We start from the raw sequence: 19,483 nt of genomic DNA, 5'->3' as shown, positions 1-19,483 counted from the left end.
ACAAAATCGTAAAAACACCAGTTAGCTCCTAAAAGTCTCCAGCGAAGTCACACTGTCACACACCTCTGTACGCCTTTGTCCCCAGTTCCCAGTCCAAGGTCAGCCAGTTCTGCTCGACCAGAACTTTGCACCGCCTCTGCTGTCTCGCAGCCAAGTGACATTCAAACCATCTTTGGCTCGATGTTGAAAGGGGAGGGGCTTAGGATTTTGAACACCATTGCAAAACATTTTGGCAACAGATTTGCTTGTAAAAACTTGTGCCCCTCTCTGCTCCAGTTTGATGTGAGGAGCGGCATGTGACAGCCCGTCCTGTCCTTTGCTTTCCTGCAGCCTCTCGTCTTCCACTGTTGAATAAACTGAGTGGAACTTGTCTCACACACACGAGGGTTATTATAGTTAACTACAATTCATTAAGTTCCCAGATAAATCACTTGTTAAACTAATTAAAACTAAACTGAAATTAAAAAAAATAATAAATTAAGATAAAACTAATGAAATATAATAAGCAAAATGAAATGAAAACTAATGAAACTATAATAACACTGACACACACTCACTCACTCACTCCATTCTTCATTATTTTGAGTTCTGTGAATGGCAATAAATTTGGTTATTTTGAAAGTAATTCTGGGACTGCATTTTTCCATACTTTTTCGTACTAAATTTAGTTCTTAAATTTCACTTGTTCAAACCTGAAGAAACCCTGTAACATATTCACACGTCAAAATTGGCTCCAACAGAAAGTGTCGACATGTCGAGTGTAAATAAAACCAGTCTGCACTTTGATCGTGAAGTTTCTGGCCCTGATGAAACACACTCACCTTTTTTTTTCTGCTGCTGTTTCTTCAGTTTGTCCACAAATGGACGCAGCTTGTCCTGGACTGCAGCGTCCATCCTCGGTATCTGCTTCATTTCTTTTTCCACCACAGTGATTGACCCTTCAGTCCCGAAGTACTGGATGATGATCTGAGGGATCTCCTCTCTCACCTTACCGCTCTTCACACCCTGGGGGATTTTGTCCAGATCGAACATCATCTTCTTGAACTCTGACTCGGTCAGTTGCTCCAGAATGGAGGTCAGTGCTGTTTTCCACCTGGTCTCTAAAGCCTTTAATGACATCTGCAACACAAATTAAACACAGAAATCTGACAGAGTGAAGAAACACTGGTGGATTGACCAGATAAAAACGTATGCAAAGTCTTTAAAAAACACTTACCGTCACTTTCTTTGCAGATCTTTTGTTCCTCTCTGTCCTCAGGAGTGTTTTTCTTTTTATGGCGGGACGATTTAGTCATCTTCCGGGTTGGAGGACGGGTAACAGACTCCAACTTGAAACATCTCACCGACATGTTTGCAGCATGGTTTTGCCCACTTAGCTCACCACAAGGCAACAGATCAATGAATCACAGTTCAGTTTCAGTTATTGTGAAGTCATTATGAGAGCAGACTGTCTTCTGTACCGTACTGTAAAAATACACTGTTAAAAGTACTTCATTAAAAATAGAGAAGTGTTTTTTTTTTATTGTACACACTACAAAGGAGCCACACTCGGCTCTTTATATATTTAATTTATATTACTGAATTATTTTTTACTGATGCATTCACATGTACGCAGGCAGCAGCATGTTGATGTGGCTCGTCTCTTTTCTTTCACTTTATTTCACACAGAACAGTCACAGTGAAGAGAACGACTCGCTCTCTTATGATGACAGATGGACAAAAGAAAATGTCATTTTAAAGAATTATATTTAATATTCATCATGTAGATATAAAAAAATGACAACTACAAACAAACTTAAACACATACACACCCATCAAAAGCAACGTGACAATAGTTCCCCCCAAAAGATATAAACCAACAATGTTTTAATCCAAATAAAGTCACTTTAATGTGCACTGTGTATTGTTTAAGCAGAAAAAAAATCTCTTATTAAAATCAGTTCAACAAACCACAAGCACAAAAAACCCAAGACACACAACGCAGAAAATTGAACTGAAGGGAACATTGTCTCTCTATAAAAGCAAGGAATCTCTGTCGCGGACAACAAAGTGGAATCGGAATCTGTGGATGTTCGTGTGTAGCTAGCTGCTAGCCGTTAGCTACACGGCCCACCTCCCAAGTCAACGGACCGGACGCACCGGCACGTCCAAAACCGGACCTAGGGTAAATAATGTCGGCCGCGCTTTTTCGCGAACATCGCCGTCACGTTGGCTTTGTGTCTGGTGCAGGAAGAAACGGAAAAAAAGGGCTTTTGTCACGAAAGCAACCAAAAAGGGATTTTAGGTCCATTGTGTTAATACAGTATGTCAAAATAAGGTTTGTCAAAAAAAGGTCTAAAATATGTATGTTCATTTACCGCTTCCGTTGTCGCCTTTTTTGTTTTTTTAATTCGGGGAAATGTGTTGGTGAGATTCACAGTCAGCTCCGTGTGTTGTACTTCTGTCTGAAGGATCAGGAACTTAAGTGGCATTTTGCCAACAGCCCGGTCGGAATTTATCGCCGCACACTTCACCAGTTCCGGAAAGACTTTGACTGCGGAATCTGCTACAACTACAGCTACAATTCAGCTGGTTAAAAGACCGTACTTAATAATGAATCTGAAGCGCAGTGCACGCTCTGCAAGAGAACCTCAAATTGGGCACACTCGGTGTGAAAGCACTGGTGTTACACATAAATCGGAAAAACTCTGGTTAGCTTCTAAAAGTCTCCAGTGAAGTCATGCTATCACACACTTCTGTATGCCTTTGTCACCAGTTACCGGTCTAAGTTCGTCCAGTTCTGCTCGACCCGAACTCTCGTAGTCAAGCAACATTCAAAGCTTCTTCATCTCAACTCGGACGTTGAAATGGATTTTGAACACCGTGTGTGTGTGTAGTTTTTGTGTGTGTGTGTGTGTGTGTGTGTGTGTGTGTCCTGGTGTATCTGTACAAAATAAATAAATAAATATATAAAGAAAAAGGGTTACTATAGTTAATAAATTAAATTCCCAGATATAAACTAAAGCTACTTAATCACTTGTTAAATTAATTCAAACTAAACTGAAATAAAAAGCAAACTGAAAAAAAAAATTAAAATAAAAACTAATGAAGTTTTAGAACTTTAATAACTCTGACACACTCACTCCTCTCTTAATTGCTTGAGTTGCTCTGTTAATAGCAATAAATTGTTATTTTTTAAAGTGATTTGGGGACTTTATTTTTCCTTGCTTTTTCGTAGTTCGTGTAGGTCTTAAATTTTGTTGAAAGTGGTTTTAAAAAGTCTTAAATTTGACTTGTTCAAGCCTGCAGAAACCCTGTACTTAACCTCCCACTTTTCTACAGGAATACATATTTCCTACAGGCACTGCACTAGTCATTTACAAAAACAAAGAAAAAGAACATTATTTATAAAAAACTATCAACACTAGGGGGCGACAAAGATCCGTACAAAAGTTCTTATCACAGGACGAGATGTGAAAGTTTTAAATGCTTTTTGTTTCTGAGTGTTAATTGAACAAATGTGTTTGAACTGGTTGCTACAACCACACGTTTCTGTAGATTTAACAACAACCTTCACTTGTTGCTTCACTTTAGTTAAAAACTGTTTTCAGTCTCATGAAGGTCGATAAAGACACGTTTTACATGTAAAAGTACTTTAACATAAATCTGCACAGACATTTCGTTAACATTCATGTGAAACGACACAAAAAAAAACATTAATGCACTTTCAAAACAGTAAAAACAAGAAGAGAAGACAACAGAAGATGTGTCACAGTACTTTGCACTGAAACACAAACAGTTACATTATCAGCATCATTAATTATTTCACTGGAGCGGCTGTGAGTTCTTTTATTTGACCTCCTTGTATTACTGCGTCTGCTGACATTGGAATGATGTCAAGGAGCTTTTCTTTTATATCACCCTCCAGTTTGAAGCCAAAAGCCTTTGCCAGAAGTGGAGAAGCCACAACACACCTGTGCATCTCGTCTCTGAAAAATGCGTCCAGGTGAGTCTCCTTCTTTGTGGCTTTTGCGATTCCTTCAATTTCAATTCTCTCACTCTGGCTGCCACTTTGAACCTGTGTAAAGAACAGTCATGATTTAGGGGATGATTAAGAATACCTTTACAGTCTCTTCTCTCATCTCATCTCATTATCAACCGCTTATCCGTGAGGGTCGCGGGGATGTGATCACTTCGACCCCTTTTACTAGGGGACGCGGATGTTACTGGAGCCAATCCCAGTTATCTCTCTGGGCGAAGGCAGGGTTCAGCCTGGATGAGTCGCCGGCTCATCGCAGGGTCACCTTTATCGTCATTTAGAAAGTTTGGCTGGGTGAGGAACATCTTGTTTTCTTCCTTTACACACATTTTACGGACTTAGGATACTCAAAAAACCCAAAACAACATACGTGTCAAAAGCGTTGCAAATTAAAATATCTGATTATGAGCAAACCCCCCCCCCCCCCCAAAAAAAATAAATAAATAAACATTTACTGTAGTAACCACAACGGTACATTTCTACCAGATATACAAAATTCTAAAGCGCCTCACATTTAGATTGACAAAAAGCCTCTTACTGCCACTCTCACCAAACAGGAAGTCGGCCATTTTGTTGCCAGTTACCTCGTGGAGTATTAGTTTGATGAGCTTCACGTTGGGTTTGCTCATTGTAAACACTTAAACAATATAAAGTTATTCAACTTTTGTGTTGGCTGTGTGCTGAATAATGATGTTTCACTATGAAACAGGACATTGTTGCAACTTAAATACACAATGTTGAAGTGAAACTCTCGCCAAAATGCAACCTGGGGTCTTCATAGTGTGATTGGCAAAGGACAAAAAAGCAGGAAAATATACGGCACATTTCGCTAACAACAAAACAAATTATCCTGCATTTATATGGAACTAAGCTTTAGGAGCGTTCCACCTTAACTGTCCTCCAGGTTACGTCACATTCTGAGATCGACACTTCTCCACTGGCAGGACGGCGGCGAGCGGAACAAGCTACTGCTAACGTGAGTTGTTCAAAAACCTTCTTTTTAGTAAACTGTGTACACAAGTTTCATGTTGTGTCGAGCCTTCTTAGTGTTTTAAAAATAGAGATTTTGATGATAATATAAAGTTGCCCCTAGAACTCCCATTGAAAAAAATAAAAAATAAAAAATAAGGTGAATAAAGTGGCGTTTTCGTCGTAATTATGCTTTTAAGCTAAATTTTGACTTGGGTACATTCACAAAAAGACCCTAGGTCACATTTTGGTAAGAGTTTCACTTTAATTCTAATCCACCCCAAATGTACGTGTTTGATAAGAAACCCAGCCTGAGGACAGCTACGTGTGTTCGAGGCTGTTTGTAGCTTTAATGTTTTAGTTTTTTCCAGCACCACATGCAGATGTGCCTCATTCCTCCCACATAAACCACAAACAGCAGCAGATCACTGCAGCTACCTTCTGAATTTTGGTGAATCCAGTTGAGTTCAGCGAGATTGTGCCATAGTACCGGTTGGTCTTCATGTTGGTAGCCTGGATGACATCACCCACTGATAATCCTTTGCACTGCCTGGTGTCTTCACCCCACATGCAGATGCTGATGGAGTCGGTGTCGTCTTTTATCTGGAAACGCTGCGTCGTCTTCTGTTTTGTCTTCCCTGTAGCTGGTTCGATGGGATCAATCTGAACAAACCAACAGCACGTGATTCAAACAACAATGGAATAAAAAGACCACCAAGTTTTTCACAGATTAGAAAAAACTGTTTCTTTGTTAAAAATGTGGCTCCATTAGTGCTGCACTGAGTGTTTTCACTAGTCTGACTTTAAGATCAAGTATCATGTAATCAACAACTTTGTCTTAGTTTCACTTCAAATTAGAAAAAGGCTGATCTGTGTATCATCTGTTCATTCAAAGCCACTGAGCACAATCTGCTGAACAACAAACCACAGACAGACACATAACGAGACGAGCTGGTGAACATAGAGGAGTGTTAAGAGGCAGATATTTCCCTCGGCAGAAGCTGGAGGCTAAAATCTGATCTAAAACAGAGAGAATGCCGAGTTCTCCGGTTTTAACTCACCTTTGTAATGGTTCCTGTAACAGTCACACGGATGTCAGTAGACAGTTTGGCTTCAGCAATGGAGTATTCTGGACTCTTGGGATAAATCAGCTCCCGAGCTTCCGTCTCAAGCTCGTCTGGAACTTGAACAGGTTTCGTCTCTGAGTATTTACTCTGTGAGCGAAACTTAAAAACGTTCTCATCTTTGGTTAGCTGCCTGAACATGTAGGTCTTCTCTTCCATGATTTGTTTATAGAATGGTTTTCCATACACCATCAATTTCATGCTGGCCGTCTCATCAGCGACTGCCAGATAAAAAAAATACTTTTTAACATTTTCTTTGGTTCGATAACTGCGCACACCAGATTTCTGAACAACTTTCCCAACAATGCCATCAGTGTCAAGAAGTGCACTGCTGGACTTCAGCTCACGGATGGATTTCTTCTGCATACAAACAAGAGACAGAAACATCAAAGAAACATCAGTACAAACATTCAGGTTGTGAGCAGTGAAAGAAAAATTCAAAGAAAACCACTCACCCAACGATCAGCGTTTGTCTCCTGGAAAACAAACATTTCATTAATGCTCAGTTCTCAATAACGTGGGAACAAACATGAATACTGAACTCTCTCTTCATAAACATGTTACACCTGCATCATTCTCATCAGTCCTCGTCTTCAGCTACACAGTCAGAGGCATCGTGTGTTTGAAATATTTAGATATTACATCTTTTATATATGCGTGTAAGAGTGCATGCAAGGGGATTAATTGAGCAGGTTAATTTAAAAACTCCTACCTTGACAAGCTGGCTGCTCTTTTGACCTGTAAAAGGAGAAGCAAACATCAGTCAGTGTTTCTGGGTGACGTTCTGAATCAGCATGTGAGGCTGTAGAGTGTTAAAGCTCAACTGAAATCAGCTTTAATACTCTACAACCTCACATGCTGATTCAGAAAACTGGTTTGTTAACGAGCTGGTCGTCTGATTGTTCCTCAGCTCAGATCTCTGATATTAACTTGAATTTTTTTTTCCTTGTAGAAATTATGGATAAAAGCTACAAAAGTGAGACCCTGTTTGACATTAATCAGAGTTTTCTATTGTTAAATATCTAAAAAATGACACAAACAAGTGTAAAGAGATGTTGGGACCAGATCTTACAGCTGGTGAAACCTTCGTACCTTCTGCAGGCTTATTTTCCTCCTCCGCTTGATCACATTTATTCTTCTTCCCTGAAAATGAAACATAAACTGTAAATGAAAACACAAACACAGACTAGATACTACAACAAAAGTAGGTTCAGTAGAAATGACACTAAAATAAACAAACAGGAAAGCTGATTTTCAGCCAGTGTTGGTAGTAGATGCAACTGAACAATGCTAAATTTCTCATCTCTTTAAATCCTTCCAGTGACATGTTTTACATCCTCTGGTGGATTTTAGGGCCGTTGTAACAACCTACAGGTCAACTGATGCAACGAGTACCGTCAGACGGAGAGAGAGAGAGCCGCCAGGCTGTCTCACCAAACTCTGATCAAACTGTCTAAACTAGGTTGTGCAGAAAAAACTATAAACCTAGATGATATGACTAAAAACTGCATACTTCTGCCCAAAATATTTTCAGAAACATACTTTGGTGTTTTGTTTAGATACAGTAGAGAAAAATGTGTCCTGGAAGTCAACGTCATATTGTTTCTGTGTTGTGAAAACAGAGGCTGAAAAATCTCTGATCAAACTGTAAAACAAGGCGGTGCTGATATTAACCACAATAATATTCCACTGCTGCGACAAACAAATTTCCCCGTCTGCGGGACATTAAAGGATTTCTGATTCTGATTCTGAATCCTGTTCAGTGAGTTTTAGCTTCAATGGTGTTTGTTAGCAGCCAGTCAACTACGGAGCAAAACGAAGCAGCACCATCCATCAGTGGAAATATATTATTTATTTTGGTCTGGTGCAGTGCATTCTGGTTGTTGTAGGTTTTCTGTCTTTGGAGCAGAAGGGATACCACAGCCTTTTATCTCTGTTCATCACACTACTTTCAAACATATTAGTGTCTTTCTGCTGCAGAGACGAACCAGTTTCATGCACGAGCCAGCAGTGAAACACTTCTCTGAGTGATGTGTTGTCTGGTAACCTACCTGCTGGAGGATTGTCTTCCTTCTCCACTGGATCACACTTTCTCTTCTTTCCTGTAAAATAGATTTGACACTAAATGTGAGTTTAGTTCCTGAGACACCTGCTGTCCACTCAGTGTCCATGCTTCACTTTGACAGTGTGAACAGTTTAAAAGCTTCACAGCTGTTTCCTGCAGCCAGACGTGTCTCTGCTAAATAAAACCTGAAGGTGAATACTTAATCACTTATTTGGGGTTCAGTATTTGTATTTATTGTTGAGATATTGGTTTACATCTTGACATTAGAGTATTTATACATCCTCCATTCATGTTTAAATGAAACATTTAAAAAGTCCAGTATTTAAAAACTATTATTATATGAACTCACCATTTCCCCCTTTTTCATTTTTGCTCCTCAGTTCTTCGACAAAGGGGCCCAACAGTTCCTGCATCCTCGGATCCTTCCTCGGTATCTCTTCCATCATGATATCATGTATTGCAGAAATTGATTCGTCATGTCCGTAGCACTCAATGATTCTTTGGGCCATCGTTGCTTTAGATCCGCTTCCCTTCTGGCTTCCGGGGATTTTGTCCAAATGTTCCATTGTTTCTTTGTATTGTTTTGGTTTCAGCTCCTCCAGGATTTTAGTCAGAGTTGCTTTCCACTTTTTCTCTGAAGTATCTGACATCTCTGTGACACAGAAACATGACAGAACAGAAACATGAGAGACTGTTCCTGCTGTTTGTTCTGATGTGATGTGAACACCCTCAAATTAAAGATGGAGGTTATCACATTATCGTTGTCGTCTTGAGTTATTCTCAGCTAACAGTCGGCTGTATTTTCTGTACACACATGCTACACATGCTACACGTTGCTCTGCCCTTAAATGTGTCCTGAAGTGAAGTAATTGAGTAAATGTATTTGGTTAGAAGTTACAGTTAGAGCTGCCCTAAAAAAATATTTTTCTAACGATTAATTTTTCGATTAACAATTCATTTTTCAGTTAAGGATTATTTCACATTACTTGATCAATGTAACTATTCACACAATATGGATATCAACACATTTCTTGTTAACGTTTCAATATTTATTGAACATTTCTTTAACATGGCACTTAGAGCAATTGTGCAAAATAATGCATTCTGATGTCAGATGTAGTATCTAACAAAAATCAAAACCTTAACTATGTATGTCTAGCCTATGTAAAATAGGGAATTGAACAGCAAATCTCAGGACACATAATCTCATGCTCTTTGGCCTAAACATTTCTATATTTAAACACTTAAACACTGCAGATCATTCAAAATGAAATAAAATGCAGAAAAATCTGCGTTCCAACATAAACGATCAGAAACCTCACAGAAGCATTTTGTTCTGGTAAGTTTGCTCAACATACTTTAAATGTCGGCTCTTCACCCTGCTGGAAAAACCAGCATAGGATGCTTGTGACCAGCTTCATCAGCAACTTCACCAGCAAGACTATGCTGGTAGGCCAGCATAGTTAATGGGACCTTGAGCTTCATCATGCTGGTGGACCAGCATAATGAAGCTGGTCCACCAGCTAAACCAGCACTAACCAGCATAGATGCTGTTTTTTTCAGCAAGACAGATTGTAATACGGTTATTTGCCTACTGTGCGACTGAAAGACGCAGGCATAATTATGTCAGTGTTGGCTTCCCTACAACCGGACATGCTAAAAATAGTAGTTGAGCCTGTTATGCCTTGTTTTGTTTATGTAGAAAATTTAGAAAGTACATGTTGGCACAGGATACATGTTATATAAAGTTATGGGATTTCAAAAAAATCCCAAATTAATGGGCGTTTAATGGGGCTAGCGAAGGGTTGTGTTACCAGGGGTGTCAATCTTACGGCAGGGTTTAATTAAGCCCGCGAGATGATTTTGCAAAGTGTAAAAATAACAGAAAAGTCTGCAATTTTTCAATAAAAGTAACTGCTATTTCAAATGTGTCCACTGGGAGTCGCTGTTCATGCTGGAGCTGGTTCTACGAAAGGCCCGTCTCTGTTCATACGTGCTCGTTTGGTGTCAACTTTACCCTCTGTCGCACCCTCATTACCCAAAATGGCTTTGTCGAAAAAGAGAAAAGTGGACACAGAGTGCAGAGTTTTCCACGAAAAATTAACCTTTTTCTATTTATTCACGGAGGTGAATGGGAAACCTGTGTGTTTGGTCTGTTCACAGCAAGTTAGTACTGAAAAATATAACATTCGACGCCACTATGAGACTCATCATGCCAAAAAATATACCAGCTTGCAAGGACAACTGAGAAGAGAGAAGATAAATGAATTGTTAGCGGGTCTGAAGAAACAGCAGTCTGTTTTTACCCATAGCCGAGATATCAGTGATGCAGCAGTGAAGGCTAGCTACCTTATTGCTAGTGAAATAGCAACATCATCAAAGCCGTTCTGTGAGGGTGAGTCCGTGAAAACATGCATGCTGAAGGCGGCCGAGGTCGTGTGCTCTGAGAAGCGGCAGGCTTTTGCTAACATTAGACTGAGGAGAAACACCGTGGCAGATAGATTTTGGATCTTTGGGCAGATTTGGACAGCCAGCTGAAGCACAAAGCCAAGTCGTTTGTTGCATTTCTGGTTGCAATTGATGAGAGCACGGACATTACAGATGTTGCCCAACTCGCCATATTCATTCATTGATAAGACTTTGACTGTCACCGAGGAGTACCTGGAGTTGGTGCCTATGACAGATACCACAACAGCAGATGACATGTTCAACTCTTTCGTCGGAGCGCTGGACAGGGTCGGAGTGGACTGGGCCCGTGCTGTCAGCCTGGCTACAGATGGCGCGCCATCAATGATTGGGATATTACGTGGATATTACAGAGCACTTGAATAATCTGAACAAAACACTGCAAGGCCGCAAAAAAGTTGTCACACAGTATTATGACAGCATAAGCGCGTTCAAGTTGAAGCTGACTTTGTGGGAGACACAAATTTCAGGTGGTGTCCCTGCTCATTTTCCCGGTTTAAAAGATGTCTGAGCGCCCAGAGTTAATGTTGACATGACTCGGTACAAAGATAAGATCACGTGACTACTGCAGGAGTTTGAGCAACGGTTTCAGATTTTTGTCTATCTTAAGACAGATTTCACAGTTTTTTGCTTGCCATTCACAGTCGACGCCTCTGATCCGCCAGTCAACATCCAACTTGAAATAATTGACTTGCAGTGTGATTCAGATTTAAAGGACAAATTTGCCTTGGCGAGCTTGCGCACATTTTATCAGTTTCTCCTGCCAGGTTACCCCAAACTGACAGCCCTTGCTGCTAAAGTTTTGTCCATGTTTGGGACTACCTATCATTATGAACAAGTTTTCTCTGTAACTAAGCTGCGCTCAAGGCTCACACACATGCACTTAAATGACATCCTGAAATTGGCTGCTACTCAGGATATGACGCCTGATATTGATGCACGTGTGAAGGCTAAAAGATGCCAAGTTTCAGGAGCAAATTAAACAGTGAGTTACCCTACTTAATGTAAAATGCTGCTTCGGACACTTTTGCAGCCTGAAGAGTTCTGTGAAAATGAATGCTTGCTGTGGAAATATACTCTGAACATTGTAGGGGTGGGGGAAAAAATCAATTCACATAAGAATCGTGATTCTAATCATCCACAATTCTGAATCGATTCATAAACTTAAAAATCGATTTTTTTATTAACGTTCCCCCGTCTCTCAGTGCGCCCCCACAGGCTTCCGTACACAGTGTAGCAAGCTTGGGGAAAGAAAGACAACGAATTTGTCTTCAAAATAAGAGCTTTACATTGCACCCCATTGGAATTTAAAACTGAGTTCTTAGCAGGGGGCTTTTAATTTGAAAGTAGCGACCGTTCCTAGCTTGCCGACACAACAACAAGCTAACAGTGAAGACAGCTTCAGAGACCGAGGAGACGCTAGCATCTCCTGGATCTCAGCGGCTGTCCACTTGATCCATCTTAATGTCCGCGGGTGAAGTGATGGACTGACTGCTGTGATCAGCTGTTTCCTGGTTTTAAAACTCCCCGGCTGTGGGTCGCACAACAGTGCCGGTCATCCACACCTCCGCCCACCTCACGCAGAGGCCGGCATAATGACGTCTCGGATTTAGATCGGAATGGAGTTGGATGCCTCCGAGGTGGCAAATTGGCGGACCAGGACAGACCCCCAATTTACCGGCTTCTGTCTAAATCCGCGGACCGAGCTGCAAAAAAGGATGGTCAAATTGGCGGCTTGCTGCCCAGTATAAAAGCGGCTATTAACTATGCAAACAAGGGCAGCCATGCACTGCAGGCACAATGTCAAACAGAAGTGCACAAATAGAAGGTGCAGGTCAAAACATCCACACTCAGTGTAGCCAGCACCTTCCTTCCAAGCAGAGAGACAGCAACTTTTTCAAAATCCATATTCATCTAGTGAAAACACACTCTTTAAGTGCTTGCTTTTTTCATTCTGCACCAGATTGCGCTATTAAAGTTGTGCTGTTGCGCATTTCATGAGACAAGTTCTCATTTCTTATATAGCATAATGTGACCATAGATAGATGTCACCTTTTGCCTTAAGTTTGCTTTTGTGTAAGTGCAGTGCCCGTAAGAAAAATGTATTTCTATAAAAAAGTGGGAGGTCAAGTAGCTTTTTCATGGATGGCCAAATGAGGCTGTGTTTGAAGGTGGGACGTCAGGGATATTTAGGTTTGTTGTGAAATCCGATATTCCAGGGTATAATTTGCTGTTTTTGACTATTAAAAACTATTTACTTGGTGTCATTATTTTCAGAGTTATTTTTTTATTTTGACATACTGTATTAACACAATGGACCTAAAATCACAAAAAAACATAAAATCCGAGTAGAAAAAGTTAGATTTTTTTACTGTGAAAACCACAAATATGTTTACAAACCATTTTTTATTACTTATAATGCATATATAAATTGTTGTTTATATTATATGTGAATACATTTTAAAAATGTACAAAGTTACATGTAACTATTTACATTCAAATGCAGGCAATGCTCATTCAGCAGTCTCCTAATTGTTTTGACTCATTAAACAAAAAACCGACTCCACTACACACTAAACTAACTACACACTCCAAACACGATAAATGTCACAAATCTCTCAACTCTCAGTATCACTGTCTGTCATTCATCTGCTTACGTCCCTCCCACAACTTCCTGTTCCTCAACAACCAAACTTGCTGCTTGGACACTTTCGTGACAAAAGCCCGTTTTTACCGTTTCTTCCTGCACCAGACACAAAGCAAACGTGACGGCAATGTTCGTGAAAAAGCGTGGCGGACATTATTTACCCTAGGCCCGGTTTTGGACGTGCCGGTGATTCCGGTCCATCGCCTCGATCGGGAGGTGGGCAATGTAGCTAGCGGATAGCAGCTAGCGGCTAGCAGCTAGCTACACACGAACATCCACAGATTCTGATTCCACTTTGTTGTCCGCGCGTCTCCAGATCTCCTCAGACCCGAACAGACTCGATCCGGACTCTTTTAGTCTCATTAATCCACAACAGTCAGTTTAGATGCACAGAACAGAACGGGACCGCACCACCGGCAAAATCCCAGTCCAGCTCGCGCCGCAGCAGGTATAAATCTGCTTGTTTCTTAAGGTGGGGGGTCGTGGTGGGCTCTGCAGTGATTGGCTCTGGTGCGCACGTGACTGTGGTGGCTCCGGTGGACAATGCTCGTGGAATTTGTAAAGCATTTATGAAATAATTTATTAACGCTATCATTGCAGTCCAAACAAATGCAAAATAGCACACCCTTGAACCACGCAGCAGCCATGTTGAAACTCTCAGGTCAGTCTGATGCTGATCTGCAGAGATATTTGAGGAATACACACACACACACACACACACAGACAGAGGTTATTCGCTTACATCATTGGAATCAGTTTATTTATAAATCACACTATCTTATACACTGTATTGTTTTGATGCCATAATTTCCCCTAACACACTATGCATTGTATCAATTTTTGAATCGAGAATCAGTTGAATCGAGAATCGATTCTGAATCGAATCGTGACCCTAAGAATCGGAAACGAATCGAATCGTGAGACACCCAAAGATTCACATCCCTAGAACATTGTGCAATATCATGTCAGTCAGCAGCAAAGAGTTTGGTTTGGTGGGACCCAGTTGCTCATGCATTGCCACAACTGATATAGTTATATTAGATATAGTATTGTCGTATAAACTGTATGTACAAGGCATTGGGATAACTCAACCTTCTTTAATAGTTCCCACCCACTTTTGTACGTTTGGATTACACAGATGTGGAAATGAGAGCAAATTTAAAATAAGTTCTAGATCTTGACAAGTTGTTTGATCATAAAGTAAAATACTTTATTGGTCAATTCCAGATACGTGTGACTAAATATGTTGTGCCTTTGTAGATACACTGTGACCTGTAAGTGCTAATTCACATGAGTAAATGATAAACTGAGGCATTATATTGTTGAAATTGCACAAATTCTTCTTAAAAATGTTAGGTTGTTAAAAATGTTTTTTTAAAAAGATTGTTCCTTAAAGATGAGCATTTACAGAATGTACTACTTTTTTGCACTAAAATAAAGGGGAAAATTTGAAGTTGTGCCATGATTTTAGAGAGATTAAATTTGGCTGTATGTGGCCCCTGACCTAAAATGAGTTTGACACCCCTGTGTTACACTATTCCTGTTCACCTCCAGACCGTGGTCGGGAAGCACAAGCTTATGTTTATCTTCGTGGTGAACCCCTTTCCATGTGTTAAAGGAGAACGTAGGCCATTTTTAACTCATATCCCTGTTGATGGAGGTTACAGAGTGCTGTCAGTAGGAAAAATAACGTGAATTCTTTGCACAATATTGACCAGATATCAGGACGGCAGCTAAAGGGAACCTATGGGGGCAGACATCCTTAAAGGCAGGAACACACCGGCCCAACCGTTGGACGTCTGAAGCGTTTGGAGAGGCTCGGACGAGGTCGGCAGCAAATATGTTTGGTGTGTTCAGCTGCGTCGGAAGCTTTCGGAGCCGCGCGGACGTTGTCGGATCCGACTGAGCATGCGAAGTCTGAGGAGGAGGGCCGTCGGACGTCTGAGCCATTGGATTCTCTGATTGGTTGTGTGCCAGCTGAATAGCCGTTCTGATTGGCGTTGTGCTAGCGAATCAGCGCGGTGTGTGGGAGGGACGGAATACTGTGTGCGCTTTCGGTTATGTCTGCCCCCATAGGTTCACTTTAGCTGCCGTTCTGATACTCGGTAAATATTGTGACAAATGTTCTCGTTATTTTTCCTAATGACAGCACTCGGTAACCTCGATCAACACAGATATGAGTTAAAAATGGCCGGTGCTCTTCTTTAAAGCTCCTGTTTGAAAGATGGTAAAACTGACGCGTTGGGTTTCCCAACTCGTCAGATACTGACGCTTTAGGATTGTAGGTCGGGTCGGTCACCATCTGCAAGCGTCTGTATCTGACAAGTTGGGAAACCCAACGCGTCAGTTTTACCATCTTTCAAACATGAGCTTTAAGCTGGTCGAGAAAAAATACTAGACAGCTTTGCTGTATCTTGACGAGCTGTCGCCTTTATTCACAGCCAAACTGCAGACTATATTGTACACTTTATTGCCATCACTACTACTGTTACTCCTTTTGCTTCTTCTTCCTCTCCCATTCATTCACTGTCCGTACGCTCCCTTACTCTCTCTTGCTTGCCCACTCACACCTTGCACTGCGCTCCCTGCTGGAAAAACCAGCATAGACCAGCATATGTTGTGTTTTGGTGCTGGTATGTGTTTTGGTGCATGTAGCACACATGCACAGGATGGCAAGAATGGGAAGCTGTTGATGGGATGGTGGTCACCAGCATCTCATCAACAGCAACAGCAGGAAGCAGAATAAACGTCACAGCACATGAAAATATTACAATTTGCCTTTATTTCATGTATGCTACGAAAATATATAAGGTTAGGTAAGGTAACGGTAAAAGTAATTCAAAAATGACAGATTATTAATGACACAATAACAATATTCCCCCCAAAAATACAATCCAACAGGCCAAAGTGCTGAACCATTATAAATTATAGAACAATACAATAAAACAATGCCAAAAGAACAAGCCTGCAGGATGAGGCAACTCATCTCTGGTACAAAAGCGAATGCTTCTCTATCTCCTTCCGTACGGCAGCAGGATGAACAGGCTGTTAATATTCTGTGGGCTCTGTGTAGACACCTCACCAATATCACTGATGCTCGGCCCAGCATCATTAATGACACCTTGCTGGTGGACCAGCTTCTTCAGCAACTTCACCAGCTCATGCAAGCACTACCCAGCATAGACCATTATGGAAATCATGCGGGTATATGTTGGTTTTTCCAGCAGGGCTATTCCTGAAAGGGGCTACACCACTCTTACAACAGTTGATATTCTCAGCCTGTGCGGGTCTTACCACTTACGGATATTTGCCAACCCCCTTGGTAGTTTGGGACAACATTATTCATGTCGACGAATTCATGTCGTTGATTACGTCGAGACGTGGTCCCAACCCTAGTTACAGTTTAGCTTTTATTATACTTCATTATGTCCTCATTACTTTTTATATCTTTTGCCTTGTTGTGAGAGCTTAAAGTCAACAAACACATCAGCACCAGTGACGACTAGCAGACCTGTGACTGTTGCACATGAACGAGTACAGACGAGAAAAGAGATGCTAACAATAAACCATCCGCTCCTTCAACCTTTAATCCGATCGTAGTCCAGCTAACAGCTAACAGGGAGCTAGCATCAGCCATCATTCAAACCGGAGAACAAAGAACAAACAAATCCTCCTCACACAGTGTTTGATGTTCAGCACAAATATTAGTTTGGTCATCAAAGTATTAAAGGTTTTATTTCACAATGCATTAATTTTTCAAAAGAAACACGTCTTAAATTAATACTTAAAATAGTATTTTTTAATAATTCATACTCACTTCCTTAACAGCTTGTTTGCGTCCCAGACCTGTGAAACCTATCTGACGTTCAGCAGCAGGAACAGGAAACATGGCACATACCAACTTAAATCATGTGTTACTGACCCGCCTGCTGCTCTGCTTATCAACAATACATTCAAAAATATAAAAGACGACAGTGTTTTAATCTCCATAGATTTGATTGTTCCCAACTTTGATGGTTAATCATCATTACATCCAGTTTCAGGGCTCACAGGTCACCCCTCCAGTGAACAATGGTTCAGCCCACTTCATCCCGCCTAAAATCCGGTTTGAACCAACTCAACAGAAGTGGTTTCACTTTCAACACAGGTGGACAAAGAGACGCAGGGCATCAACACCACCTGTTTACAACAGTGTAAAATTATATAAAACTCATTTATAACTAATAAAAGTTTGACTTTGACTTTGAGGAGGAGAGCTGCAGGATAGAACATAACGTTTTCTTTATGTTTATACAGAATAAAACAACAGTACCAGGATCAGTATCTGATCAGTGCAGCACAGGAAACATACACATATGAACAAGTATTCAAATATAATATGGACCTAAATATAAAAACTGCCACAGTTAACAAACATGTACAGCTGACTGATAGATAGAAAAACAGAGTCCTAGAATGTATCTCGTAATCAAGATGAGAAGATAAATAATAAACACAATATGTGTTCATGTAAACTGATGCACAGCAGTTAATGTGTAATAAAAATAATTTCTGCACGGCACTGTAGTTATCACATGGTTGACTGAGTGAAACATGGGTATTTAAAAGAAAGGTCACAATTTCATAATAAGAGTGATGTAAAAAATCTTTTTAATAATATGTTAATAATAAATATTTTATTATATAGTATAAAGTCTCTGCTGTGAAAAACATAAATAAAACAATGTCATCATTTCTTAATCATTTTCCTCTTGTATTCTATTTCATTGAAAAGTTTACATATTTCCTACTATTATATATTCACTGATTCAAGTATTTATCTGCTTATTTGGACTTTGACAGCAGCAAGTTGAGCAATTGTTTGTTTAATAATGAGGTTTTAAACAACATCCCAAGTTTTTTCCAGTCTGGGTTTATTAACTATAAATGTAAGTGAACAGTACTTCTTATCAGTACATTCACTTTAGTACAATTGTGAAGTAGTTGAGTATTTCCATGTTCTTCAGCGTGACACTCGCACCACTCCACTACATTTATTTGAGAACTTTACAGATAGTTTATATAAAAACATGATTTGTCAACTCAGCGTCTCTGTCAGACTCCACAGACTGAACTTTACACTCATCAAAAACTGCTTCCTGGTGAAACATTCAGTGTTTATTATGAAAAAGTTTATTAATTAGTTAACTGTTGAGCCATAAAATCAAAAAACTGTTTAAATGTAACTAACAGGAGACTTCACACCAGCCTTCATTCAAACAAAGAACGATTTATTTAATTCTATAAATAAAGACAATTATCTCTTTGTTTACATTCACACACACTTTATTGCAAAGGATCATCCACCATAATGTTTGTAACATTAAACATCTTTCAGTTTGATCCACAGCAGCATTAATAACAAACAGCCTGAACACACGTTAACATTTGTGTTTCTTCTGAAGGTTTCTGGAGTCGACACCTTGACGTGTTTTCTTAAAAAACGAACATAATAAAAAGTTTAAGTATAAAGTATCTGACATTTTCATTAACATAATTTAAATGTTGCACCCGTATGTGTGACACAACGACACAAAAAAACATTAACACATTTATTTTAAAAAAACATTAAAAGCGAAAAGAGAAGAAGTGTCACAGTACTTTGCACTGAAACACACACAGTTACATTATCAGCATCATAGATTATTTCACTGGAGCGGCTGTGAGTTCTTTTATTTGACCTCCTTGTATTACTGCGTCTGCTGACATTGGAATGATGTCAAGGAGCTTTTCTTTTATATCACCCTCCAGTTTGAAGCCAAAAGCCTTTGCCAGAAGTCGAGAAGCTACGACACACCTGTGCATCCTGCTTCTGAAAAATGCGTCCAGGTGAGTCTCCTTCTTTGTGGCTTTTGCGATTCCTTCAATCTTAATTTTCTCACTCTGGCTGCCACTTTGAACCTGTGTACAGATCAACAGTCATGGTTCAGGAGATGATTAAAAATACCTTCATAGTCATTCCGTTTTTCACAGATTAAAAAAACAGTTGCTTTGGTAAAAATGTGGCTCCATTAGTGCTGCACTGAACGTTTTCACCAGTCTGACTTTAAGATCAAGTATCATGTAATCAACAACTTTGTCTTAGTTTCACTTCAAATTAGAAAAAGGCTGATCTGTGTATTTTCTGTTCATTCAAAGCCACTGAGCACAATCTG

General features: G+C 40.1%; 2 protein-coding genes and 1 long non-coding RNA gene across 5 annotated transcripts in view; 1 reads left to right on the top strand and 2 right to left on the bottom strand.

Annotated features, from left to right (window-relative positions):
• Nucleotides 1-755: 755 nt before the first annotated feature.
• LOC115593935 (uncharacterized) lies at nt 756-8,932 on the top strand. Of its 2 annotated transcripts, none has more exons than XR_003986392.1 (3): nt 756-1,075; nt 3,908-3,985; nt 4,191-4,280. It is a non-coding gene; the product is annotated as an uncharacterized LOC115593935 (long non-coding RNA). The 2 variants fall into 2 exon arrangements; XR_003986391.1 differs by lacking the exon at nt 4,191-4,280 and adding an exon at nt 8,557-8,932 and having other exon boundaries at nt 761-1,075.
• The window catches only part of LOC115593929 (uncharacterized), a 25,972-nt gene continuing 9,787 nt past the window's right edge, over nt 3,299-19,483 (bottom strand). Inside the window, exons 10-11 of one of the 2 annotated variants that reach the window (XM_030437631.1) lie at nt 5,426-5,650; nt 3,299-4,057 (exon numbers count right to left, since the gene is read on the bottom strand). In XM_030437631.1, the coding sequence (XP_030293491.1) occupies nt 3,800-4,057; nt 5,426-5,650 (483 nt within the window). In that variant the 3' untranslated portion in view covers nt 3,299-3,799. Of the gene's footprint in view, nt 4,058-5,425; nt 5,651-18,893; nt 19,230-19,483 lie in introns of those variants that run through there. The other variant, XM_030437632.1, reaches the window with a different exon arrangement.
• Nucleotides 18,593-19,483, bottom strand: part of rnasekb (ribonuclease, RNase K b) — a 17,062-nt gene continuing 16,171 nt past the window's right edge. The window contains exon 4 of the transcript XR_003986390.1: nt 18,593-18,750. The gene's annotated coding sequence lies outside the window, so the exon portion shown is untranslated. The remainder of the gene's footprint in view (nt 18,751-19,483) is intronic.

Source organism: Sparus aurata, chromosome 13, assembly GCF_900880675.1.
Source record: "Sparus aurata chromosome 13, fSpaAur1.1, whole genome shotgun sequence".
Taxonomy (NCBI): Eukaryota; Metazoa; Chordata; class Actinopteri; order Spariformes; family Sparidae; genus Sparus; species Sparus aurata.
The sequence above is the reverse complement of the archived record's forward strand: the minus strand, read 5'-3'. Positions and strand labels throughout refer to the sequence as shown.